General features: G+C 53.1%; 1 protein-coding gene across 4 annotated transcripts in view; it reads right to left on the reverse strand.

Moving 5' to 3' along the window:
• CEMIP (cell migration inducing hyaluronidase 1) overlaps window positions 1-26,028 on the reverse strand; it is a 163,705-nt gene that overhangs the window by 22,585 nt on the left and 115,092 nt on the right. For all 4 annotated transcript variants that reach the window (XM_067698608.1, XM_067698605.1, XM_067698611.1 and 1 more), the window contains 7 exons: window positions 19,676-19,851; window positions 17,394-17,603; window positions 7,957-8,162; window positions 7,112-7,181; window positions 5,992-6,120; window positions 3,925-4,010; window positions 2,651-2,782 (listed from right to left, as the gene is read on the reverse strand). In XM_067698608.1, the coding sequence (XP_067554709.1) occupies window positions 2,651-2,782; window positions 3,925-4,010; window positions 5,992-6,120; window positions 7,112-7,181; window positions 7,957-8,162; window positions 17,394-17,603; window positions 19,676-19,851 (1,009 nt within the window). The remainder of the gene's footprint in view (window positions 1-2,650; window positions 2,783-3,924; window positions 4,011-5,991; window positions 6,121-7,111; window positions 7,182-7,956; window positions 8,163-17,393; window positions 17,604-19,675; window positions 19,852-26,028) is intronic.

Below are 26,028 nucleotides of genomic sequence, written 5' to 3' on the forward strand. Positions count from 1 at the left end.
CCAAAGGGACGTGGAAGGTCTCGCCACCCTCAGGACCAGCCCGCCCTGGGTAACGGTGGGGGTAATGGATGCAGTTGCATTGCCCGTAGCCATCCTCATTACTGTTTCAGCCACAGCAGGAAGGACCCAGATAGCTGATTTCTAACTTTCCCAGAAGTCAGGCGGACGTTGGCCCTGAGAAGTAAGTTTGCAATTACGCTGCAGCGATCTCATCAGCTCCCTTTTGCCGTTGTCCATTTTGCGGGCCAGGAGGAGCACATTTCTGGAGGAAGTCTGGCTGTGAGTGATAAGGGGTCCCACAGAATCTGAGCCGAGCCTTGGGTCTGCGCTGCCGTGGACCGTGGGTCCAGATATGGTGGCTGCCTTCACCTCCTTTGTCCCAGGGGTGAACATCCCCTCCAAGTGCCACTCTCTGCTTCCTAAACTCCGGTGGCTTCACGGCATCCAGAAACCTAAGCCCAATCCTTGCCCTCATGCTTCAGGCCCAAGTGAATGCACTTTCCCTCTGCTCCAGGGAGGGTCCCGGCCGCCTGAAGTCTCCCTAGTTCCCGGTTTGCTTCTGCGCGCCCTGTTCCCCGTCCTCCGGGACGCGTGCACTTCTCCGTGTCTGAAGCCCATCCAGTTCAAATTCACCGTTCAAGGCCCACCTTCCAGGGCCCTGTAGTTCTCTCCCAGGACTCCCTGATTTTTGTTTCCCAGGCCCTTCATGGTTTTTCCTTACCACCGCTGTCCCCCAGTGCTCTGCCCAAGGTCCTCTTATTCTGCACTGTGCCCCTGGGGACGGCATGAGGACACACAGCCTCCACCCCTACCAGTCTGCTGGTGACTCTAAAATCAGCCGCCCTTCCCCCCTGCACTTCCAGACTTCGGTGTATTTCCACGGGGGTATCTCAAAAGCATCTCAAACTTAACACACATAAAGCAAAACAGTTACCGTCCACCCAAGCCTCTTCCCTCTCCCGAAGCGCATTTTCACCTAAGTTCTCACTGTAACTCCTTCTCCTCTGGACCACTGCCGTATTATTAGTTGTCCCTCCCACTTCTAGGAGTGCCTCCACCCACGGCGTGGTTTGCTGGAGTGACCTTCCTAAGAAACGGACACCGTGGCCAAAGGCTCAAAGCTTCTCAAGGGATCCCCATCTTCTGTCAGCCCCTGGCTGTGCCCACTCACGGGACGACAACCTCTGCACCAGCCAGATTCTGGGCTGCCTTGGAAGGAGGCTGGGGAAGGGTTAGAAGATCCACCCCCGCTGGCAGGGGAGTGCTTCACAATTTGTCTTTCGGCCGCAAGTCTGGCATCCACTCCCCTACGGGGACCTGAACTTCCAGCAATCTAGACATTCATTGGAGGCAGAACACCGCAGAGAAGTTTAGCTTTGACCCGCATCTGTTTCCTCATTCACTCACCTCTTGCATAATTTCTCTCTCAAGTGGCCTTGGGCCTCTATTCTAGGGATGAGCAGCTCTTCTCATTGACTAGCGTCTTGGGTTGCGGGAAAGTTCTTCCTGCTACTGAGTGGAAATCTGCCCACATCTGCAACCTCTGCTCTCTAGAGCCAATCAGAGCAAGCCTGCCTCCCGTCTGATACCCTAAACGCCCTTCAGAAGCCCAGAAGAGGCTCTCTTCTTCCCTTTCCCCTCTCCCCAAAACTCTCAAAATCCTCTTCTATCCCTTCCTCTCTTCTCTGACCCCACAAAAAAACCCGCCCCGGTTTCTCTGCCAGCGACATTCCCTTTCCATCCCTGTGTGTGTCTGGCTCTCTCTGGGGTCCATCCATGGGTCAGTGTCTGTCTTGCCCAGGCCTCTGCTTTTCTGAGAAGCCTTTACACGTGTGAGCGTGTGCGTGTGTGTGTGTGTGTGTGTGAAATCTGTTTCTCTCCTCACACACTCTCACTTCCTCTTGCTCCTTTCACAAGCAAGTCCCCCTTCACTTCTCCTTTAACTGGTCATGATAAAATGGAGAAATACACTTATTTCCCATGTAGAGTTTCTGATTCCCGTTTTTTAACAGTAAAGGGAGTTGAGGAGAACATTTCATGCTACTCCCTTAGAGGAAGTCCCAACTCAGCTGCCGGTCCCTCCGGCTCTTGTCCAGTGTGGGCCGTGGCTCTCCATGGGGACCTTATATCAGAACTCGGGGTTCCTCGTCTTTGTCCTTTGCGCCTTGGAGTCTGACGTGCTGGTATTTGAAGTCCCAGTTCAACTATTCACCTTTCGGAAAATTCATTCAACTGATCCTCATTGTCTAAGATGGAGATGAGGATTTATATCTCCAAGAAACATGGTGAGAAATAAATGCACCCAAGGATCCAGCACACAGTAGGTGCCTACAAAGTGCCGGTTTCCTTCCTCCTTCCTTCCTTCCTTTCGCTGACTGGTTATATGACAAGTTACGTGACTTACAGCCAAGCCCAGTGACTATTTGGGGGCAAGTCATGCCCCACAACCCTTGGCACGGTGGGCTGAAGACACATGCTGCTTCTAGGGGGTTCTCTGGGTCACTGCCCGCTGCCATTCCATGCTTCTGCCTGGGTGGGCGACCAGAAGGTCAAACATCGGTATGTCTGGACTCCTCTCTCTGTCTCGCTCGTGTCTGTCCCCTGCCCAGGGGAGGAGCATCGTCCCACGCTGTGCCAACGTCACACTCACCGGCAGCTGTCCAGCCACACGTCCCCGCCACGCAGCCAGGCCCCATGGTCCTGGTTCTTGTAGGCAGTGAAGTGCTTGATGATGGCCGGCTCCCGGGGCTTCAGCGGGTCGGCGTCCTGGTGGGGGCTGTACCTGGAACACAGCATGGGGAGGCACAGGTGGCCGTGTTGAGGGGACGCCTGAACTGACTGCCTTCTGGGCAGCGAGTTTCTCTCTGCTTATGGTGCCCGGAAGTCTCGGGCTAAACAGCAACCGACTCACACCCCCTGGGCTCTGCAGGGAACTTCCTGAGCTTGGTGCGGAAATCAGAGGTCTTTTCCCCAGGGTCCAGCCCCATGCATCCTACAGACATGTCACTGCTCTTGTTATCATCACCACTGGGGAACCCCGCCGCCCCAAGGAGGGGTCAAATCACAGAAGGAAGTTCAGACAGCCAGTCCCAAGCCTGGCATGCAATGCAACCCTGTGGCCAGGAAGGGGAGTCTGAGGTGCCCAGCTCTCTACTCCCCTGGGGGTAACCTTGACCTGGTGCCTTTCCTGGGCTTCTACATCTTAGCCACCAAATGGAGCACTGAGCCTGGGTGCTCCTGAGGTCTTCCATGGACATGATCATGTCATTGGTGTTACCCACTTTTTTTTTTTTTTTTTTTTTTTTTTTGCGGTACGCAGGCCTCTCACTGCTGCAGCCTCTCCCGTTGCGGAGCACAGGCTCCGGACGGGCAGGCTCAGCAGCCATGGCTCACGGGCCCAGCCGCTCCGCGGCATGTGGGATCTTCGCAGTCCGGGGCACGAATCCACGTCCCCTGCATCGGCAGGCGGGCTCTCAACCACTGCGCCACCAGGGAAGTCCCCGGTGTTACCCACTTTTGACAGAGACCAAGCACTTGGTCTCCTTAAAGGGTACTGATTTTCCTAATTACCTTGAGGTTTTGACAGCATCTCTTAAAAGCAGCTCCTGGCCTTGGGCTGAGCTCCAGGTGTACTTATAGGTACAACCTGAATGTTCCTATTAAATTGATAGCGAAATTCCTCCCTTCTTTTCTCTTTACCTTTTTATCCTGGTCCAACCTGCTGGGGCCCTGGCCAGTCCTGTCAACTTATCAAAAAGCAGGTATTGGATTTTGCTGATTTTTTTAGAAACCTCTCAGAATTTCTTTTCCCATCAGCTGGTGAAGCCTCAGCCCTGACTCAGATTTGGCCCTGCTCGATGTTCACCATGGTACCCCCAGCAATGAGCTCCATGCGCAGCACACAGAACGTGCCCATAGAATTACCTGGCGGAGATAATGGAGAGGAAGGGCCGCTTGTCCTTGGCAGAGGCCTGGGTAGTTTTGACTCCGTTGTCTATGATCATGCCAGCCTGGGGAGAGGGGACATTCAGGGACACATGAGCTCGGACAGCAGATTGCAGGCATCTTCTCACACCCAGCCTCACTGCGTACTCTTGAATGCTCCAGTGAAACCAGCTTCCCTCTCAGGACGCATTAATAGAAGTAGGGGGTCTGCAACGAGGGAGGTGAAGAACCTGCATTGCTCTGCATTGCTCAAGTCAAATCTGGAATAAGGTGTCCTCTTGGAGGTGAGATGAGGACCCTGAGGTTTAGAGGGGTTAAGTATCTTGTCCAAGGCCACACAGCGAAGTCTATGCCCCAAACTCACACTGCCTTGGGCAGTTGTAAGCCCAGGCCCCAAATTGAGGATGACAGATATGATTTCTTGGGAAATGTGTCTGCAGCGATGCAAAGAAGATGCCAAACTTAAGTCCCGTCTTTACCTTGGGGCAGGGGTCTGGGAGCCTTCCCCAGTCTTGTCTTGGCTGTCGCCTGACCCAAGGAAAGAACTTCGCTTTCTTATTTGGCTCCAGAGGTGTCCACTTTGTCAGCCATGGGTGAGTGGGAGTGAGGCTGCCCAGTGAGGCCCCGTTCAGTCCACCTTCAGGGCTGGATTCCCTTGGCCTCCTAGGGAGGCTTGGACTCCTTCTTTACAGAACTGGAGGACACTGGCTATTGTGATCTTCAACTGACTCCTACTAATTAAGCAGTGGTGATGGGAGTCAAGAGAAGTGGGACTTGATTCCCGGTTGTTCTCTCATGAGCTAGGACCTTGGGTAAATCCCTTCACCTCTCGGGCCTCAGTTGCAGTCTGTGTAAGATGGGATGATAACACTGAATTCCTGCTGTGAGGACCAAATAAGAGAAGGCACGTGAAGAGTCTGGGAGCAGGACCCTCACACGGTGGCACGGAGTCAGGGCTCACCAGGTGTGAACACCACGCGCGGGGCTCCTCCTTGGCTCGGAACCCATCGGAATCCAGGCAGCGGAATCCATCCAGCTCGAGGATCCTCTTTGCTCCTTTCCCACCCTGCCACCCCCGAGGGCCCCTCCCTCCATCTGTGGCCAGGAGTCCTTGCCTAGTTCCCTGTTGGAAACCATCCTCCCTCACGTGTTCCTCCCCTTTCCAACCTCTCCAAACATCCAGGTACTGCGTGGCCTACCTGCGGCTCATGGGAAGGCTTCTCAACGAAGGGATCTCGACAAGGAGTACCGCCCCTGCTTCCCACAGCCCCCAGAGCCTCTGCACCTGCTCCGTAAGGAGACAGCTCTCCCAGGCACACCCCACCTCCTAGCTGTATACACAGGTCTATTCTGAGATTACTTCTCATCTTCATGGGCTTCTCCCTAGTTGAGTCTCTTTGGTTTTGACACTGAATACATCCATTCTCCTCTAGGACCCTCTGTTTCTTCATCTGTACTAGGGAGCGGCCCAGAAGAACAGCCTTGACATTCGGGCCTCTATCTGCACACTGCCCCTGCGTCTCCAAGACCACCTCTGTCCCCAGCACAGCATCTCTGGTCTCAGCCTTGCTTCCCAGCTCCATTCCCACGTGCCCATGACTCTGGTCTGTCTGGATGCTGTCCTCAACTGGGGGCCCTTGACACACCCGAGAGCCCAGTCCCTTTCCCCAGCACCTCGCTTGGTGCTGGACACACAGAACTACTGATGAGCAAACGAAGATGACAGAAATGTCTGTTTGCCACCTGCCTCCCTAGCACTGCATGGATGGAGGACCCGCTTCCCAGAAAAAAAAAGCGACCAGAGGAGAGGATGCTAATGCTACCTTCATCTTCCTGCAGAACCAGGTCCTGACCTTCCCTAGCTCACAGATCAGGCCTGGCTTTTTGGGGTCACCACCGCTCCCATCCCCAAGTGAACTGCGAAATCGAACTCAGGGGCCCAGCTCCGGGGCTGCCAGGGGGGAGCTGTGGCTCTTCCAGCTCTAATTATGCACAGGCCTGGGAAGAAGGACCAGTGGGCGGGCGGGGAGGCCTGGAAGGACTTACCCGGTAGTTGGAGTGTGCTCGGTTGTTAAGGAACTTTCCCAGTGGGATGTGCTCTGAATAACCTGGGGAGTACATTCCGGCCGAGGGGCCCGTCGGTACGTGGTGAAAAATGAACCAAAATCCAGTTTCCTGGTGGAGGAGGACATGGGGGAAAAAGCCACAGAATTCAGCACCAGGGAGCTTCTTGTTGGGGTGACGGGATGGCCCAAACTAGGGGTGGGCCTAGCGCTATCACCCAAATGGCCCCAACGCCCATTCCCAGACACACCCGCGGGAAACAGCGAGAAGTTTGCGGCGAATATATTTTGGGGGGTGGGCGTCCATCCTGACTGTTAAAACCCTTCTGTGGTCCTACTGTATCTGTGGTCCTACTGTATCAGCCATGGGTGCCAAATGGCTGGATTTCAGAGTCACTGCCGGGGTTAATCTCCCCCTCCTGACACGTAATGGGAGGATTGCCTGAGTGTCCTTGGCTTTACCCTTTTATTCTGCAGATATGGAAGCTGAGGCCCAGAGACGGCACCTGACCTGCTCCCCAGGAAGGTAAGCAGCATGAAGGGGTGGGTAAGGGCAGGGCTGTGTAGACAGAATACCGTGTTTGTATCCTGCGCATGTCCCTGCCTAACTTTCCTCCCCACCATAGTACAAACCTCATAGGGTTGACACAAGAATTAAATTATTGGAGCTTATGGGACATCCCCGGAAGTCCAGGGGTTAAGACTCCACGCTCCCAAAGCAGGGGCACAGGTTCAATCCCTGGATGGGGAACTAAGATCCCGCATGCTGCGTGGCATGGCCAAAAATAAATAGATAAAAGTAAATGAGCGTGTGCACACACCACACACAAAAAGTAAAGTGTGAAATATATAATTTAAAAATTTGAGCTTAGAACACAGATGTGCCAGGCATCTAATAAGGCTACTGATTACTCATTAGCTACGATCACCAGTGTGACGAAAGGCCAGAGTCCATCTGCTTCCCAAGCTGGCTCTCCCCTCTTCACGCTAAGCCTGACTGCACGGATACCTAGACTGGGGGCTCAGGGCACACATCTTTCAGGGTTGGCCCCCGCCGTCTCCTCTCCCCCAGCCCCACCCAAAAAAGGGATGTTTCTGCTCACCTCGGATCCCGCAGCAGCACAGTTTATGAGGTTGTTGTTGGGATTGGCCATCCAGAAGGTGGACACAGCACTGTGGGCGGGGGGCAGAGATTGAATGGCGTCAGACAGAGGGCTACTGGCTCCCACCTTGCTACCTGGGGCGGAGGGGTGGCCCATGTCAGGGACTCTAACGTTGCTTTGATGAGCCTCTTATCAGTGATTTGAGATGCCCTTGATTTGCTCATCTGAAACCCAGTTTTCTCATTAAACTGGGGTGCATGTATGCCTTTAACACGTTCAGAATTTGCATGGGGCATGGCTCTTGAAGGTATAAGCACATTTGTGGGTTAAATCTGAGATGGACCCTAGAAGAAATATAAGTCAGAAGAACCTAGAAAAATGGCTGTCTCTGAGGGAGAGGCCCTGGACTCAGAAGGCTGACTGGACGGGAAGCTCTCCCTCTCTTGCTCTCTCTCTCTCTCTCTCTCTCTCTGTCTCTGACTCTCTCACGTCAAGAAACAGACCAGTGCAGCTGGTGCCCACGTGTACACGCTGTGGGCTCCGAGGTGGCAGCCCTCTTCCTCTCCTCAAAGGAGCACCGTGTGGCCTCAGGGAAAGCCCGAGGATGAGAACAGTGGTTCTCTTTGGCCAAAAACGATGACTGGGAGGCACACTGAGAAGGGAGAAGTCGAAAACACACTCCTGCCCTCTGTCTGAGCAGCTGAGAGCCTTGGGTGGTTAAGGGCTGTGAGGTCTAAGCCGCTCGGGAACCCAAGAGTGAGAAGTCAGACGCAGGGCTGGGAAGTCGTGTGAGCACGTGCACACAGGCCCGGCGCGGGCCAGGGCAGGGAAAGGGAGGTGCTTACTTGCAGTCCTGCCTGGGCTTGGGGATGTACCCCGGGTAGGAGTCTTCTGTGATCATCTTGCACATCTTGCTGTCACGGTCGGAGGGGAGGAGGGTTCCAGACTTGACAAGGAGGCCGAGGCAGTGCTCAAAGGTGTTGCGTTCCTCTGGCCCATCTTCCGTGAAGAAGCAGTGGCCCAAAGAATTATAGCCCACAACGTCCTTGACCTGCAGGGGGCAAGACAGAGCGACAGTTCGCCCAGCGCCATTACTCATGTGCTCATTCAGCCACTCAACAAACGTCAAACAACCTAAGCCAGGCACCGGGCTCTGAGAGGGGATCTGGGGGGTTGGAGGTGGACCTGACATGGGTACGACAGAGCCGTGACTTTGAAGTCCTTTCCAGCTGGAGGTGTTGCAACTGAACCTTCATGGGGTGGGGAGAAGAACAAACCGCTAGAGGTGGGTCCGACTGGAGACCGGGGACGAGGCCTTGGGAGCCTAATCTGGTGAGGACACGGCGAGTACACTGCTCACGAGGACTTCATGTGGAGGTCCCACCAGAAAGGGGGGTAGGGAGAGCTCCGTCTGAGCCAGGCCAGGGGGGCTTCTTAGTAAGGCTGGTTCCTCACTGTGCCCTCTCCCGTGGAGGCAAGCCAGCTTTGAAGCCTGCAACCACAACGAGCCACACTTGCAGAAAACCAGAAAATGCTGCAAACTCCAGCTCTTCAATATTCTTCTTGGAATCACAGTCAGTGGGCCGAGTGGAGAAACCACTTGAAGGCATGGAGAGACGCGGAGTACGGCCTTAGCTGTGCCCACAAGCATCACAGGCTCTCAGACAAGTCTGCCAACCTCTCGCCAACACACTTTCCCCACCACACAATGGAGGAGTCCAAGTCCAGGATCTCCGAGGCCCCTTCCGGGTCTGAATGTCTATGAACTCATCAGTCTGAGAACGAGAAGGTGGGTAGAGGGCCTCTGGCCTGAGCCCTAGCTCCCTTTCTCAAGCAGGGCTCTGTTCACGGGCATCCCTGACAAACGGGCATCGTGCTTCACTTGAACACCCCATAGGTGAGATGCACGCTACCGCCCAAGGTGCCCTGTCCACAGTGGGGCATGAGGATGGTGAGAAACACCATCTGAGATCTTCCATCCTCATGCCCACCCCCGGCGTCCTGACTGCCCAGTGATGTCCCCCAACCAGGGAAGCTGCTGCTCCCCTATGACACCATTCTACCCACACCTAGTAAGTACCCACTGCTGCACCAGGCCCTGAGAAATTCACACATCATCCCCAAACAACTCCCCTGTCGGCACTGTTACCATTTCGAGGGGCGTCCTGTACATCGTAGGAAGTTTAGCAACATCCCTCGTCCCCTACCCACTAGATGCCAGCAGGACCTTCCCAGCTGTGACAACCAAAAACGTCTCCAGGCGTTCATTGCCAAGTATTCCACTGGGGAAGGGAGGTGAAAAAATTGTCCCTGAGAAGCACTAATCGAGGGTAAACACCCCAATTCCCTCCAGAGCCTTTTCTATGGCAAATCTTACCTACTCCCCAACTCCCAGGCAGACGTGCTCTAGAAGCATCCAGAACTAGGACCCTTTATGTCCCAGCGCTGGCCTGGGCTCTTATATCTTTTAATCTTGCTGAAATCTTACATAATCCTGTACTAATTTTTTTCAGAGATGAGGAAAATGAGACTCAGAAAGGTTGAGTGATTTGCCCAAGGTCACAAAACCCACATGTGCAAAGCCAGGGCTGGAAGCCAGTTTTCTTTTTTTTTTTTTTTGCGTTACGCGGGCCTCTCACTGCTGTGGCCTCTCCCATTGCAGAGCACAGGCTCCGGACACGCAGGCTCAGTGGCCATGGCTCACGGGCCCAGCCGCTCCGCCGCATGTGGGATCCTCCTGGACCGGGGCACGAAGCCGCGTCCCCTGCATCGGCAGGCGGACTCTCAACCACTGTGCCACCAGGGAAGCCCCCTGGAACCCCAGTTTTCTGACTGTGTCCATTCACCCATGAGGACGGAGCACGGGCACAACTGCCCTATTCCAGGCAAGCTCTTTGTTTTCTCAAACAAGGGTCGCCTCCTTAATCTTTGGTAATAGGCAAGGGCGTGATCTTGAATGCTACTCAGTGCACCAATAAGCATTTTAGTCAATACCAAGGTCATGCAATGGGACTGCTTCCTTTCCTCCTAGTGAGCTAGGAAAGTTTGTTGCAAATCGCCTGGAAAGACAAGCATGGGAGGAACAGGCAAGAAAAACGTGGGCTGCTCGTGCTGGCAGGGACATCGAGAGCAAGTTCAATGCCTTCACGTTACAGAAGAGGACACTCAGGCCCAGAGGAGGGACATGGAACAGTGTTCAGACCCGGGCCCGTAGCTCCTTTTAAATCCTAGGCACGCAGGTGCCCGCCGTCTGGATCACACTTTGGGTGTCCTCTTTGAATGCAAGTGAGTAATGAATTGGGTACATTCTTATTCTAACAAATGCCTGAATAAGAAATTCCCTCCAGGCCCCTTGAGGTGTGCTCTGGAGAGAAAAACCCTTTTGGAAAGGAATAAAAATAACTACTGTTTACTGTGAAATGTTTTACATATATTATCTCATTTAATCCTTATCGAAACTACTATTCGCTTTCTACTGATAGCACCGAGACTTAGAAAGCTGCCCGAGTCACTTCTCTTGCAAGGACGGATTGAGACTTGCTTCTCTATCTGTCTGATCCAAAACCTGTGTCCTAATCAATTCTCAACAGCACCAGAAAAGAAACCTCCCATCTTGTGTTGCATTTCTTGCTTCTCGTTAGTAGTGGGGTGAGGTGGCATACAGAGTCCAGAGAGAAGCATGATAAGGTCGAAGAAAGCCCTGGGCTGGGAGTAGAAGACACAAGTTCAAGTACATCACAAACTTGTGGTGTCATTTGCCTGAGTGTCCTTAGGGGGACTTCTGAAATCCCTTCCAGCTCTGACACTGTACGGTTGTTCTTCCTTAGAACATTTCCCAGAATTAGATACTTAAACTGTGACATAGCTTGAGATGGACAGAGATGACAGATAGATAGGTAGATAGTGAGTAGCTGGATGAACAGACACATACGTATGGACTTACGGGTGCTCACTGAATCCCCTCGCATGCTATCCAGAAGCAGCGTGTAAGCTCCCTGCCATTCTCTTGCACAAACTGTATTTTCCCTTTGTCCTTCTGGACATATTCCCTTATGACTGACAATCATGAAAACGATTCCTGAGAGCTGTTTTAAGTCTTCAGCTGTTGTTAGGTGGAGTCTAGGCATGACATTGTGAAGGATGAAACTCCCCAGCTCTCAGAAACTGCTTCAATTAGGGTGACCATTTAGTTTACTGTCTGAACCAGGACATTATCGAGAGGGAAAGGGGGTACCGTTAGTCATTCATCTGGGATAGCAGGCGTAAAATGGAACTGTTCTTTGCAAATCAGGGCATAGAGTCACCCCAAGTGATGACTTCCCCCTGAAACCCGTACACAGTACGAACAAGAAATTACTGTTTAAAACAAATACACACAGAGATGAACTATATGTCTGATTCTGCCTCCTAGGGTGGGTATGCTATAATTCATCTTAGTGAGAAACCTGGCTACAAACAGGATCCTATTAAAAGAAAGACTGTAATTTCTGAGCTTCTGCTGTTTACTTTTCTTTTCTATTTTTCTTTTCTTTTTTTTTCTTGAGCTGCTAAAGAAAAGAGCCTTGGAGTAGGCGGTAATTTGCTTTGCAGGGTGTGTTAATGAGTTTCGGAATATGCAAATGGAAGCTGGGAAAGGAGACGGAGAGCCCAATCACTCTGCCTAATAAGGAGAAGAATGTGTTTTTGCTGTTGTTTTGCCCGCTGCGTGGCATGTGGGATCTTAGTTCTCCAACCAGGGATTGAACTCATGCGCAGAGTCCTAGTCACTGGACTGCCAGGGAAGTCCCTAGAATGAGTTTTTAAGGCGGCCCAGGAGCAGTGGGGGAGGAGAAGGAAGGACCCCCACAGCCAGGTGGAGGGGAGGGGAGGAGAGGGTTTAAGAAGAGGGACCTGTTTCTCCATTTCCAGTTGATTTCTGTGCTGACCTATGATGCACCCCTACCTCCTTCCCATCTCTTTCCCACTCTGCCAGCGGAAGCCCTGGCCAGTGAAACTTTGTGGGGAAACAAGCCCAGGAGTCTGGGTTCCTCATTTGGGCTCAGGAGGGAAGGAGAGATGAGAGCAGCTCATGGAGCAAGAAATGAGGGAGACCGAATTCAAGAAACTGGAAAAAGGGGAAACCAGGGAAAACAGAAGCCTCGCCCACAATCCCCAGAACTCTGAGACTGGGACAGAGGGCACTGAGTTTCCCACCAAAGAGGTAAAGGAGCTCCAGTCCTCTTTAGTGGAAAGCCAAAGGGAAGGTGTCTCCCTAAGGCTGGAGGGCTTGAGGACTGGCTGCAATCCATGTAGGACGCCCCCTGCATAGTCAATGTGGCAGCCTGTTGAGGACATCCTGGCTGCTACTGGAGGACATCCTGGCTGCTACTGGAGGACATCCTGGCTGCTCCTAGAGGACATCCTGGCTGCTCCTGGAGGACATCCTGGCTGCTACTGGAGGACATCCTGGTTGCTACTGGAGGACATCCTGGCTGCTACTGGAGGACATCCTGGCCTGCTACTGGAGGTAACACATCTGGAGCAGTGAATGAGGTGAGAAAGAAAGACAGGACATGTTTGCTTCTCCCATCCACTCTGCCGTAAAAAAGGAAAAGAGGAGAAAACAGGCAGAATCCGTACCGGAGTCTTTTTTACCTTTCTCAAGAGAACTGGAATGGATTCATTGTTTCCCAGGAAGGAACACTTAGGTGACCCCCGTGCCCTGCCTCAGAGCTCAGAAACACACAGTAAGATGTAGCGTGAGCCCATCTTACACCCACAGCTGTCCACCCCGCAGATAATGTGCAGTAGCCCCTTCCTTTGAAGGCAGCCTTTGCCCCCCATCTGCCAGCATCCCGGAGCTTTGGTGCAAACTCCCCCAGTTTCAAGAAGGACACCGTCAACAGTGTCAGTATCAGGAAAGGCATTTCCCAGGCTCTGCTTTGTAGAACACTAACTCTGTGAAAGGCAAGGTTGTGTGAATAAAGGGCTCTGCAGTGAAATGAGTTTTGACATTGCTAGGATCACCAGCATTAAATGCATTTTCACTGCAACCCTGACAATGCCAGCATGCACGGTGAATCCCTAAAATGGGGAGGAAAGACACATACTCAGTGTTTGCCAAGGTCATTTAATTATTGGGTTTACTCTGTGTGCTGGGAGGGATACCTACCACTATCTCACGGAACCAGTGAGGTTTACACAGAACACAGGGAAAGAGGCACAGCGACAATACTATCTAATATCATTGCTAAGTATGTCACATGCATTACCTGCTTTAAGGTTCCCCCAAAGCCTTTGAGATGGGCTCTATCATCACCCTCACTTTACACAGGAGGACACTGAGGCTGAGAAAGTATCCGTCAGTCAAGTTCACACTGGCAGGATTAGAACACAGGTTGCTACGACTCTATCCTTTTAACCTCGCTAGTTGACGGCGATCACTGTCACCATGGGAAAGGGTGAGTCGGATGAGGAGGGAGCAGGGGGCAGTGGGCTTGCAGGGCAGGAGCTGAGCGCTAGTGTGTGGAGTTACATTACTGAGAGCCGTCACCAGGGCTCAGGGGAACAAAAGTTGCAAAGCCCACATTTTTGTTGAGTAACAGATGCTGGCAGAAATCTTAAGTTCAGATCACTCCTTCCAAAAGTTGGTGGTGAAGAAAGGGAAAGACCAAAGGTGGGCCGCCCCAGGAGGAGGTGGGGATGAGGGAGGCTGTTCTCTGAGGATGGGGGTACCAGTGCGTGTCTAGCAGTGGTGAGGTGGGGCAGCACCTCCCAGCTGGGCACACATAGGAACTCCCTTTTCCAACAAGCCAGTGACTGCCTGTCTGGGGTCTAGGGTACCTCCGGATTGGGGACGGCGTGAGGGAAAAGGCATTCACGATGTTACTGAGTGGCCTCTGCTCTCTAAATGAGAAAACAGTCTTTGTCTGCTGTTGGCCTCCTTTCATCCCATCAGCTAAAAACATCTTTCTAAACATAGCCGTGGGTAAATCCTTAGAGCCAAAACAAAGGAAGCAAATGTGAAATCCTGGTGGAGGGAGTGCAGCTCCCAAGGCAGCCTTTCTGAACCCGGAACTGTCTGCCCCAGTGATGGAGCCTTTATAGGGTGAGGTGATCCCTAACACCCCAACTCCCGTCCAGGGGTGCTGCTCTCAGAGAAAGGCACAGAACGCCCTCCGTTATCCTGCTGCCCCTTTGGCTCAGAGATGCAGAGGCGCGTACGTCGTTGAGATTCTAAGCCATGGCTGTTTGGTTTCCCCTTGAAAGGCCACAGAGATCTGCACGCTCCAGGTCCTAAGCACCAGCTTGGCCGCCGAGCGCGGGCCTGAGCGGAGTGTGGCCGGAGCCCCGCGTGGCCATCGAGATAAGGCTGTGCTGGCGCCTCGGCAAGGCCTGTGCAAAGCACCTGGGCCACCTGGCGTCTGGACGACACCCAGGGAGCTGAGGGATGCGCCCTCCCCGTCTGGTGACTGGCATCCCTGGCGGCCAGACAGGAGGAAGGCTTTGGTAGGCGGGGTCTTCGGGTCCTGAGTTGTCCAAAGCTCTGGCTCCAAAAATCTATCTCTGCCGTGGGTGCAACTCACCCACCTGGCTGTTCCGGAGGTACCAGTTCCCATGGCCACTCCTCGCCCCCTGCCTTCCATGCCCCCCACACCGCTCTCCGTCCGTTGCCCATATCCATGAACTTGGACGCCTGGCCTGTGCTAACTTTCCCCACCTCTCCCCAGCCTGCATGTGCACAGAGATGCTCCCTTGCAGCGCTGCCCTGATGAGGGCCCTCTGGCTCCACCCCCAGCACTTTTCTGGCCCTGCCTCCCCCTACACGAGCCCGTGAGACCTGGGATCACTGCTCAGAGGAAGGTCTGTATTACTAAGATGGCCCAAAGTATCGCATATTATAGTTTCTAACCGAACAGCCATGGGGGATTGCCATCCTGTTCTGCACAGCACATATGAGGAAACTGAAGACCTACGTGACTAAATAGCTTGCCCAAGATCATCACACAGCAAGTGGGTGGGAAAGCACAGCCTTATGTCCACAGGGCAAGTATGTGTGTGTGTGCGTGTGTGTGTGTGTGTGTGCGCACGTGATTGCCCAGAGGTTCAGAACAGCTTCCACTCAAATCAACCCGGATCTGGAGTTACAGACTTCTTGTAACCTTCATATTTTTCTCTCGAGGAACATTAGACATAGTCGAATTTAAGTTAAACTTAAGGACAAAACTTCAGAACAAATGCTTAAAGCAGGTCAAGCTCCTAAGGCTCAGAACTGGGATGTCTCCTCACCAACTCTACGCTGTTCTTTTCGGCACGTGTTCTCAGCTCAGTCACCAACTGCCTTCCGTGCATTCACTCGGCACACCGCGCGAGCGAACGGGACCACCAGACGCCTGCTTCCAGGGCCCAACCTGGGCCAGGCCCCTTGGCACGGCATGTCCGTGTCCTTTGCTCCCCATCTTACAGAAGAGGAAACAGAGGCACGGAGACGACCTGACCCAGGTCACACAGCTAGGAAGTGGCAACCAGATGGGAACCCACAGTGTCTGGCTCCAGAGCCCAAGTTCATCCTGTGTCTTCTACTGCATCCCTAACCTTCCGAATTTATTCGAAATCCTGTTATCTTTCTGCTTTTGCCAGAAAACATCTTCCTTTGCCTCTTTCTTGGACCCGAAAAATAATCCCATGTCTCCCAGCAACTACTCCAGCTGCAACCCTCTACCCTGCTGCTGGGGGAACCGGCCCTGGTTCCTAGCCAACATTTGCACGTGAGCCCAGCGGGCAGGGCACCGGGTCTTGGGTCTCCCTCGTGGCGCTGGCCCCTCAGAGCCCTATGTGTTTGGTGTTATGTCCCCAACCTGGTGGAGGAGGGAGCTGAGGTTGACAGAAGGTAAGCGACTTGCCCGAGGTCCACAGCCCATGACCTGTGACCTGTGGACCAGGCCCTTCTAGACTGTGCCCCCAAACCAGTGCTCTCTTCTTTATACTCGGTGGGTTTTAAGTCAGAGCACTGAAAATACAGCAACAGCAGGCATTCCTTTGTAAGAGCACACTGAATAGACCTGAAAGTGGCTTCACCCGCCACACACTGACAGGCTTCCTCATCTTCCTGTCCCCGCATGCGTGGTGGGAAGCCCCTTATGTTTGGATTAAAGCAGGGCTCACAGACTCAGATGCCCACAGAGGCCAACAGGCAACGAGATGAGTGGCCCTGCCTGGGGCATTTACTGTAGGGTACTAGGAAGTGGTGGGCATGGCGTAAACCAGAGAGCATAAGCCCAGCTTGGTGGGGTGCTATGACTTTGTCTGAATGCATTGTTGCCAGGCAGGAATGTGGGTCTCGTGTTGCCAATTCCAACTACTTTTTAAGAGAAGCCAAGAATGCAGACTTTTATGTGAAATCTCTACATTTCTAAATGCTGAAAACTAATTCAAATGGTTCTTGAGACACTTAAGGCAAGCAAAGCACGTCTGGCCACCAGGTTCAGTTTGCTGGATGCCGTTTCGTGCCATCCAGCTTAAAAGTTCATAGAGGATATGAGCTTAGTGCATTGAAAGAAAGTTCCACTTCGTGTAAAATTACCAAATGCTTCTCTAAACGTGACATAAACCAAACCAAACACAAACTGGATTCAGGGCATTTGGTAATGTCCAGCTTGAAAAATTTATGGAGGATGTAAGTTGAATTCATTTAAAGAAGGATCACTTTAGTGTAAAAATGATCTGTGCAAATCAAGACAAGCCACACACACACACACACACACACACACACACACACACACACACACACCAATTTACTAATGAAGGTGTTTCTCCCAGGAGTGCTTGCTCTGATGACACTTGGTTCAACAGAAGAAAAGGGAAAAGGGCCACTGCTGCCACTACCTCAAGCCTGTCAGGCAGATGCCACAGTACAGAGTCTTGGCGTGACCCCTGCCTTGTCTGCAGTTAACAGATTTGCCGTGGCACACAGTCCTGGAACGATCCTTGGGGAAACCAAGGTGCAGCAAGAGCTAGACTCCCAGTGACCACTAATTGCTCACCCATCTCTGTAGCCTGGTGCCTTTGGCAAAGATACACCCCTATTTTCTCCTTCTTCTTTGGTCAGTGACCTGTTCTCAATTGATACTGTTCTAAAATCTGAGCTCAACCCCCAGTGGCCCTGGACCAAGTGACTAGATCTAAGCATGCTGCCACTGCTAACGGTCCCTGGGCCCAGCAGCGAGCAGACCGGCATGCAGGGAAGGGATGAGAGGGTGAAGGGGCTCTGGATCCCTGGCTTCCCCGGGAAGGATGTGCTCACCAACAAGCCATTGGAGCCGTGGACAGTGACGCAGCGAGAGAACGTGTGGTGGATGGAGAGGTCCTTGACGTACGTGGGCGGGTCGTAGCCTCCCTTTTCATCCACATCGCCCGCCAGGTGGAAGTGAATTGGGTACTGACCCACCAGCTGCTGGCCCATGTTCTTCAGCTCCACGCCCTCCAGGTGTGCGGCCTTGAACCCCAGTGCAAACTGGGAGAGGAGAGCCCAGAGTCAGAAGGAGTCCATGAGATGCTCCCTGATACCCCTCGCTGCTGCCCACTCTCCAGAAATGCACACGTGTTGTCTTCAGTGTGCTTTGCTGATCCCCACCTCGGGTACTCAGTGAACGAAAGACATTCTCCGCAAATGGGTTAAGATGCCTGACTCTTCCCACCTCAAGGGAGACAGGCTGCTGCTAATAACATAGGAATGTTGCAAGGCAATGAACTGCTTGGAATCAAGAGGTGCAGCGGGACCGTGCAGCGGCTGGGGCTTGCCTCAACCCTCTTTTCCTACCTCCTAAGCCACTGAGTGTTATAAGAAAGGGATAACCCTGAGGTAATCCGGGGGAGACTGGCAAACAGCATGCCCTAGGACGGTTGGGGAATCCAGGACAGGCTGGACCTCGGGGCAGTAAGAGCCCGTGCTTGGTCCACCATCTGAGGCCCTCTCCTGGCTGTAAGAAGGGGATGCTGAGCTCGGGGTCTTTGTCAGTGTGAGTTGTGGGATGCTTCACATGCTCACGTCATAGTATACCCAGAGCCATTCCTACACATTCCAAAGGAACCACCTGATCACACTCAGTGTCTACACTCCAGGAGCTCACCAGAAAAGCACAGTTCAAAAATGATTCCTGTCCCAAGCTGAGTTCAGCTAACTTCTACTAGAGAAGGATGACTTAAGGACAGGCTAACCATGCCTTCCAAAAATAGGTGTCACCTGGAATGCCAACTCCAGTAGTGGCTGCCCTGAGAGCTGTGTTAAGAATGATTCTGAGGCCTAGTTTGGGCAAAGTGGGAAGGAGTGCTCTGATCACTTAGGGATTACTCTCAACATGGGAAATGGGGTTGCAGCAGCTTGCGTAACATAAACCTGCTATTTCTGCTTTAGTCTCCCTAATGAGTTTCTCAGATGAAGATTATACCACCACCTCTGTCCCCATCTCATCCCTTGAAACGGACTGGAAATACAGAGAAGAGTTTTTGGAGGTTGCAATGACTGGGAAGCACTGCTAGCATTTAATGAGCAGGGGCCAGGAATGCTAGAAATCTTATATTAGGCCCGTATGACAGAAAAAATGGTCTTACCTATGCCAGTAGGTCCCCCATTATGAACTCTGTAAGTTTCACTCAATTATTCCTTTCAGTTAGATTACCAGAAAGTCTCATCCTTAAAGCATATGATTTTAACTTCTAAAGAACTGTCTTTACAGAACACCAAGGTAATATTGTTATTCTACCAGCTTTAATCTCAAATCATTGGAAGCAATGACCTCGTGAAGAACATTGGGGTGTCGTCTGATATCTAACATGCCAGATAAAGGCACCTCACAGAGAGATGCAAAAGGAATTCCTCTTTGAGTTGAATGCTAGGAAAACATGAGCTCCAACGAATTGGTACCATTTTCCTTCACTGCGCAATGAGAACTCTGCAGCTCATCATATCTGTCTTGGTCTTGAGTCTCCACCAGGAAACTCACAGGTAAATGTAACGCTAGAACTTCTAGTTCTTCTCCCCTGTTTATCATCTTCTCTGGTTTTTGTTTTTGTTTTTTTCTTTGGCCGCGCCGTGAAACATGCGGGATCCTAGCTCCCCAACCAGGGATCGAACCCACGTCCCTTGTGGTGAGAGCACAGAGTCTTAACCACTGGACCGCCAGGGAAGTCCCCATCTTATCTGTATTTTAATGGATCTATTGCAAATGCAAGTTTCTGTGAGTTAAATGCCCGTTCTTTTAGGAAGTGGCCAGGGTTAGACAATGAAGAAAGGGAACGAAAGCTATGATTGAAAGTTGAAAATCAGGAAGGCAGTGTGACACGTGCCATGTGACTGCAGGGTAAGAGACGTTCCTCTGTCATCTCTCTTGTTCCCAAGTATGGACAGATGGAATTGCACACAGAGGGATAGTACATAAGACCCCTCCAATTTCCAGAAAGGTACCCTTCCCTTGGTCCTACCTTTTGCCCCTCCATCCCCTTTCCTACCTAGAATCCCTGCCTATAGGCTGGCATCGCTGGAATCCTCCTAGTTGGGTTGATGGCCTCAGCCAGGCAGACTCATACCTTGATGTGGCCCCCAAAGGTGTCGAAGTCAAAGAAGTTGCAGATGTGGTTGCTGTAGGGGTAGCATTCATCCTCCATCTCCCCCATCACCACGATATTCCGGCTCAGGAGCCCAACCTCGGCCCGCATGTCCACACCATCTACCTCCTCCCCAATGTGCAGGTACATTGGTTTCCCTAGGGCAGAAAGGAGGGAAAGTGGGAAATCAGAGGTACTGCGTGTGCCCACTGTCTTCCAGGGCCCTGGAAGCCAGGTGCTTCCGCTGCTCACGTGGTGCATGGTGGTCCCCGCGGCCCCGAGTCCCATTTTATAGAAGAACGAAGCCCAGGGAGGTGAAATGACTTGCCTGAGTGAAGAGGCAGGATTCACAGCCATGCATGCTTATGTCTGAAGCCCATGGCAAAAATGACTATTTCTCCCTCCATTTCTGTCCCCTCTTCTTGCTTGTCCGTACTAGAATCTTCTATTTTAGCTAGACACAAGGCTCTCCGGGACAGCCACATTTCCCAGCCTCCCTGCAGGTCAGTGTGGTTACAGGATAGCAGAAGGAACGTGTGCACCCTTCAGGTCGCTCCTACTCTACCACAGGGCTGGGATATGGACGCTGTTGGTGGGCCAGCCTCGCCCATGTGGGTGTGAATACACCCTGGAGGTGGCAGAGCAACGTGAGAGAAGAAACCCAATCTCTGGATGATCCCACAGAGCTCACGCCCTGGACCGCCTACCCGTTGGGAGTCTTACAGACACAAAACAAACCCTCTCTTGAGAGCCAATGCTTTAAAGCAGTGCAGATCCATATTCTGCTGAAGTCGGCAAATCTACGTTCTCCTCAACCTCCTGTAGAGTGTGTGTCTACAACTGAATTTTCTAGAAAGAACTAGATTGGAGCTTCTGTGTCCAGCACTGCCGGGCTCTGGATGCCACTATGGTAGCATATAGAACAATGAAAGAAAGCTTGCACCCCACTCTGTGTTGACCTCACCACGACCTCCCTCCCTCTCGCTGGCCTTGGAGGAGAGGATGCTCTCTCTCTCGTACCACTGACCTCAGCCCCAGCCCCTCCCATAAGCTCAAGAGCCTTGAATCCAATAGCCCTCCCCTGCTAGTAGCTTCATTTCATCCCTCATTTGGGTTCATGTTCTGTTTTGAGACTCGTCTAGGCCTTCCTATCTTTATTTTTTTCTTGATGTTATAATTTTTCTGGAAGTTTTTTTTATTGGAGTATAGCTGCTTTACAATTAGGCCTTCCTATGTTTAAAAACTAACAATCATGGGCTTCCCTGGTGGCGCAGTGGTTGAGAGTCCGCCTGCCGATGCAGGGGACACGGGTTCATGCCCCGGTCCGGGAGGATCCCACATGCCGTGGAGCGGCTGGGCCCGTGAGCCATGGCCGCTGAGCCTGCGCGTCCGGAGCCTGTGCTCCGCAACGGGAGAGGCCACAACAGTGAGAGGCCCGCGTACCGCAAAAAAAAAAATAAATAAATAAAGGTGCAGGGTGACAGGAGTTTGGAACTTTGGAACTGTCTTTGATCGTCACCTCCACAACAATCCCAAACTCTTCTCTGGAATAAAGAGACCTCAGGCTGCCTCTAGATTCAGCTGGTCCCTGAGAATGCTGACCTGCCTGGTAGGTGCTTTCTCTTCTTTTTGATGATGTAATTGTAGAGACAGCAGCAACCTCTCATGTCGATTCGCAGCCTGAACCACTGGGCTTTCACTTGACTTGAGCAACAAGGCACGGCTCAGCCCCGTGACACCACTCGTGCCCACGTGCAAAGGCTGTGGTTATAAAAGCCCTGAGCAGCACCCACTGATGGTGACCTCACCCTGCTCTCTCATCCCCAAGGAGCGCTGGCTTCCCTGCCCACCCCTTCACCCAGCTTACATCCCGTGGGTGGCTCTGCAGCCTTTTAAAGGATGTTTGTTGTTCTGGAATTCTGCAGACTCAGGGAGATGGTGGTTTCTTTGAAGCATCTCAGTTTAAGATGTGAGACGGGTGCACGGCAAAGCTGAGAAAATATTCCCTTTGGAATCGGTATTTGCCTCCTCTGGCTGTTGTAACAACTTACCACAAACTCAGTGGCTTAAAACAACAGAAATTTCTATTCTGATAGTCCTGGAGGTCAGAAGTCCAAAATCCATTTCACTGGGTCAGCAGTCAGGGAGTTGCCAGGGCTGGTCCCGTCAGGGGCTCAGGGGAGAACCAGTTCCTGGCCTTTTGCAGACCCTTGCAGCTGCCAGCACTCCTCGGCTGGTGGCCCCTTCCTCCAATCTGCTATGTCATCACATCTGACTCTGACCCTCCTGTACCCCTCCTTTTAAGGACCCTTTTTTTTTTTTTTTTTTGTGGTACACGGGCCTCTCACTGTTGTGGCCTCTCCCGTTGCGGAGCACAGGCTCCGGACGCGCAGGCTCAGCGGCCATGGCTCACGGGCCCAGCCGCTCCGCGGCATGTGGGATCCTCCCGGACCGGGGCACGAACCCATGTCCCCTGCATCGGCAGGCGGACTCTCAACCACTGCGCCACCAGGGAAGCCTAAGGACCGTTTTGATTCCACTGAACCCACCCAGATAATCCGGGTTCACCCCCCATCTCGTGAGCCTTAATCACATCTGCAAAGTCCCTTTTGCCACATGAGGTAACACATTCCCAGTTGCCAAAGATTAGCACGTGGACACCTTTGAGGGCTGTTAGTCTATAACAGAGTCCCTCTTTTAAAAAGTCTCAGGTAATAAAAAAAAATTAACTTTTCAAAGAGTCTATTTACTGGAATTTACTGTTATCCCCTGAGCCGAAGGTCTGTGTCCCCTGTCAAAGGGATGCCATGGATAGGCGGCTGTCAGGCCTTAAGTCTCATTCAGGGTCCTGACATCAACCAGTGGAAAGAGTTTAAAACAAGTTAGTGCTGCAGAATAGCGGTGCCTCATCCTCCAGCACATCCCACTGTGGCTTCTGGTTTGGGTCACAGGGCCACGAGTCTGTCCAGTTTTAAGGTCCAGAAGCAGAGTCCCCTCTAGCACCCATGCAGGAGCCTCTCTCCCACCCCTGGCTCGTCCTCTGCCCATCGGCTCTGGGGCCTTTACACAGCCAGTTACGAGGCCCTCGGGTTGGGGGGAGGTTAGGGTCTTCTGCAAAAAGAGCTTTGCCCTGGGTTCTGAGTGACCCCAGCACCCAGAGCAGCGTCTGATGCTGACAAGGAAAGAGACTCCCACGCGTGCCAGCCCTGAACACCCAAGGTCCAGCGACTGACACACTGAGCATCGATCATAACTGCATCTAAGGATAGACAGTCAGACCCGGAAGGACCCGGAATGGCTTTCTGCCGTCACTTAGGCCAGCTTGCTAACTTCACATTTGAGGAAACGGAAGGCAGACGGTGCTCAGGGCCGGCCTGGTGGAGACAGGGCGAGGATGGGGGGACGCGGCCCCCAGGAAGGGATGCCCTTTCAAGCCCTTACGACTGGTGCTGGGGACACTTTCTCTTCACCACCAGGCTCTGGCTCTGGGACCCAGTGAGTGCCATGGGCCTGGACCTTCGCCATAAGCACCTGAAACGTGACACCTGTCTTTCCAGCACCTCTTTAGTCTCCGTGGACCCTTGACTCTGACTTCGAGGGCTGAGCATGTCACCTGCGTCCAGGCAGCAGTGACCTCTCATGCCAGCCACTGGGGGTGCACTGCCTTCCCTCTCTCTCGGGGAGGACCTGCCGCCAGGGGGTAGTCAGCAGGCGGCCTCCAGCTCAGGAGCTCCTGTGTCTGCTCCAAGGTCATGCTCTGCTTGGGTTCCTCCCAGTGACTAAAGCACAGCCGAGGTCCTGGAGCCCGGCCGCTGCTTCCCCACGCAGGATCCCCTGATAGGCAGGCTGTGCTCGGAGGGCCCCCCGCTTTCCCTAGTCTCCCGAACCACCCAGCTCAGAACACTCCCTGCAGGTAAGTGGGTCAGTAGAAATGGACCCTTCTTTTTTCCCAGAGCTGGGCATCTTTCCCCAAGTACTTGCAGGCTCCTGGTCTTCCAGGCCTCTTGCCTCTGGGCACGGTGGACCCAGGCCTCTTCACTAGTGGACCCCCCAATGAACAGCTCTCCTGGCAACACCCAGAAAAACTTCCAAAGGCTTCCTCAACCGAGCAAAGCCACCCGGGACCGTTCTTGGGGTGCAGAAGCAAGCGCTGCCTGCCAGAGCCCTAGAGGCAGTTCAGAGGTGAACTTGCCAAAGCAAGCGATGGGGGCCTGAGGGTCTGGTCCCGAGAGGCACAGCATAGAGCCTGCTTCCCAAAAGGATGTCCCCCCGAGCCCCGCCACCCAGGGCTCAGCACGTTACAGAAGAGGCTACAGGGAGCAACAAGCTCTGTCCTACCAGCCAGAGGTGCGGGAAAGGAGCTTCCCATGCAGCTCCGGGGGGCACAGAGCTGCCTAGCCGCCCGCAGCATGGACAGAGTAAAACCCCAATTCCTGTGGGCTTACCCGCCATCACTCCCACACGTCCCCTTCTGCTCCAGCCAGACCCGGCCACCCATCATTCCCCGAGCAAGCTTCTGCTCGTTCACATCTCAGCTTTTATCGAAGCTGCTCTCTCTAGTTGGGACAGCCTCCTCCATTCGTCCACGGAGCAAATCACCTTGTCCCTCAAGATCCAGCTCTGGTGGCTCCTTTTCAGTGAAGTCTTCCCCGACTAACCCTCAGCATGAGCCTTTGCATCTTGGGGTCTCCACGGTGCTTGGGGGAGCCAGGAAACCAGGCCAAGCCTCCGCATCTCTAGGCTATGCACCTCCAGATTTCCAACCATCCCTCAAAGTGTACGCGTTTCAGAGTTCAGGAGGCTCCTCTCAATTTGTCAGCATCCCCCCCGTAAAATATGGCGTCCAGGGACTTCCCTGGAGGTTCCAGTGTTTAAGACACTGAGCTTCCAATGCAGGGCGTGCGGGTTCGATCCCTGGTCGGGGACTAAAATCCCACATGCCGTGCGACGCGACCAAAAAAAAAAAAAAAAAAAAAAGTGGTGTCCAGGCAGGGTGCTGACCAGAGGCTCCTGTTCCTGTGGGTGGCCAGAGGGCCTTCCTCGGGGACCCAGTCTCAACACAACTGGAGAGGTGGGACAGATGCACAGATGCGGAGGACTGTGGCTCTGCAGCCAGGCTGTCTGGGTGGGATTCTGACTCAGATCATAGCCGTGAGTCCCTGAACACATTATTTAAGCTCCTGAACGTCAGACCCTTTGTCTATATAATGGAGATAACAATAGCACATATCTCGAAAGGTAGCTATGGCTGTGAAATGAGTTAATCCATGGAATGTGCCTGGAACAGCCCCGAGGGCATAGTAGGGGGCTAGTGTGACAGAAGTGACACATGCAGCTATCCCCAAGTGAAGGCTGGAACCCAGGGCTCCCACCGCTAAGCTTCACACCTATAATGATGGGCATGCAAGAGAACAGGTTCCACAGCTTTCTTTGTTCCACGGGGAAAAGCAGCCGGGGGTAGGGCTGACTTCCAGGTAGATGGACAACTGTGCTGATTAGACTCCTGGGAGCAGACTCAGTAAGACGGATTGAGAGCTGAAAGAATATTCCGGTCCCACCGCCTCCTTCCCCTACGTGGGGCTCTCTATCAGGATTTTACAAACCTTACCGCCAGTTTATCTGTCCCGCTGCTGCAGTTACAGCCCACTCCCAGGCCACTGTCCCAGGGAAGCTGTGCACCCCGCTTTCCCAGCATCCCACCCTGTCTGTGGAATTCTCCCACGCGGCCTCCACCCCTCCCTTCTGTCTCCAGGCTCTGATACAGGAAGGCCAACCAGGGGAAAGCAGACGCGGCCAAGCCAGATTTGTCCCGAATAATCCACAAGGGCCATGAGCACAGATGAGGGGTGGGGAAGGCATGGGATGCACAAGGACTCTGCACAGTTGCCCCGCACAGGAATAAAACATCGACCCTTCCAAGTACTCATCCTACGACAGGCCCGGTTCCACAATCTGCCCTCTTCCGAGCCCTCTCTACAGGGCAAGCATGGCACTAAACACTCCGGAGTCGAGAAGGGTAAAACATCAAGGATCTTCCAGTGGGAGAAACAGACCCCTGTACGTGTGGCTCAGACCCAGCAGGGCCCAGGGTTTCTGCAGGAGGGGGCAGTGCGGTCTGCCCTTCTCAGACCACGAGGACAAGCCCAGAGGGACTTAGGCTGGAGGGTCCCAGAAAGGCAAATTTAAACTACAGAGCTCCCAGATCCCTCCTCCAGTCCAGTCATCTTTGAGAGAAGAAGTTGGGAACAGGGTCCCTCCTGGAGGAAGGATGAAGCAGAACATATCACCTTCGAGCCAGAGAGCTCTGAGTTTGAATCCTGGCTCAGATCGACCAA

This window comes from Pseudorca crassidens, chromosome 1 (genome assembly GCF_039906515.1).
Source record: "Pseudorca crassidens isolate mPseCra1 chromosome 1, mPseCra1.hap1, whole genome shotgun sequence".
Lineage (NCBI taxonomy): Eukaryota > Metazoa > Chordata > Mammalia > Artiodactyla > Delphinidae > Pseudorca > Pseudorca crassidens.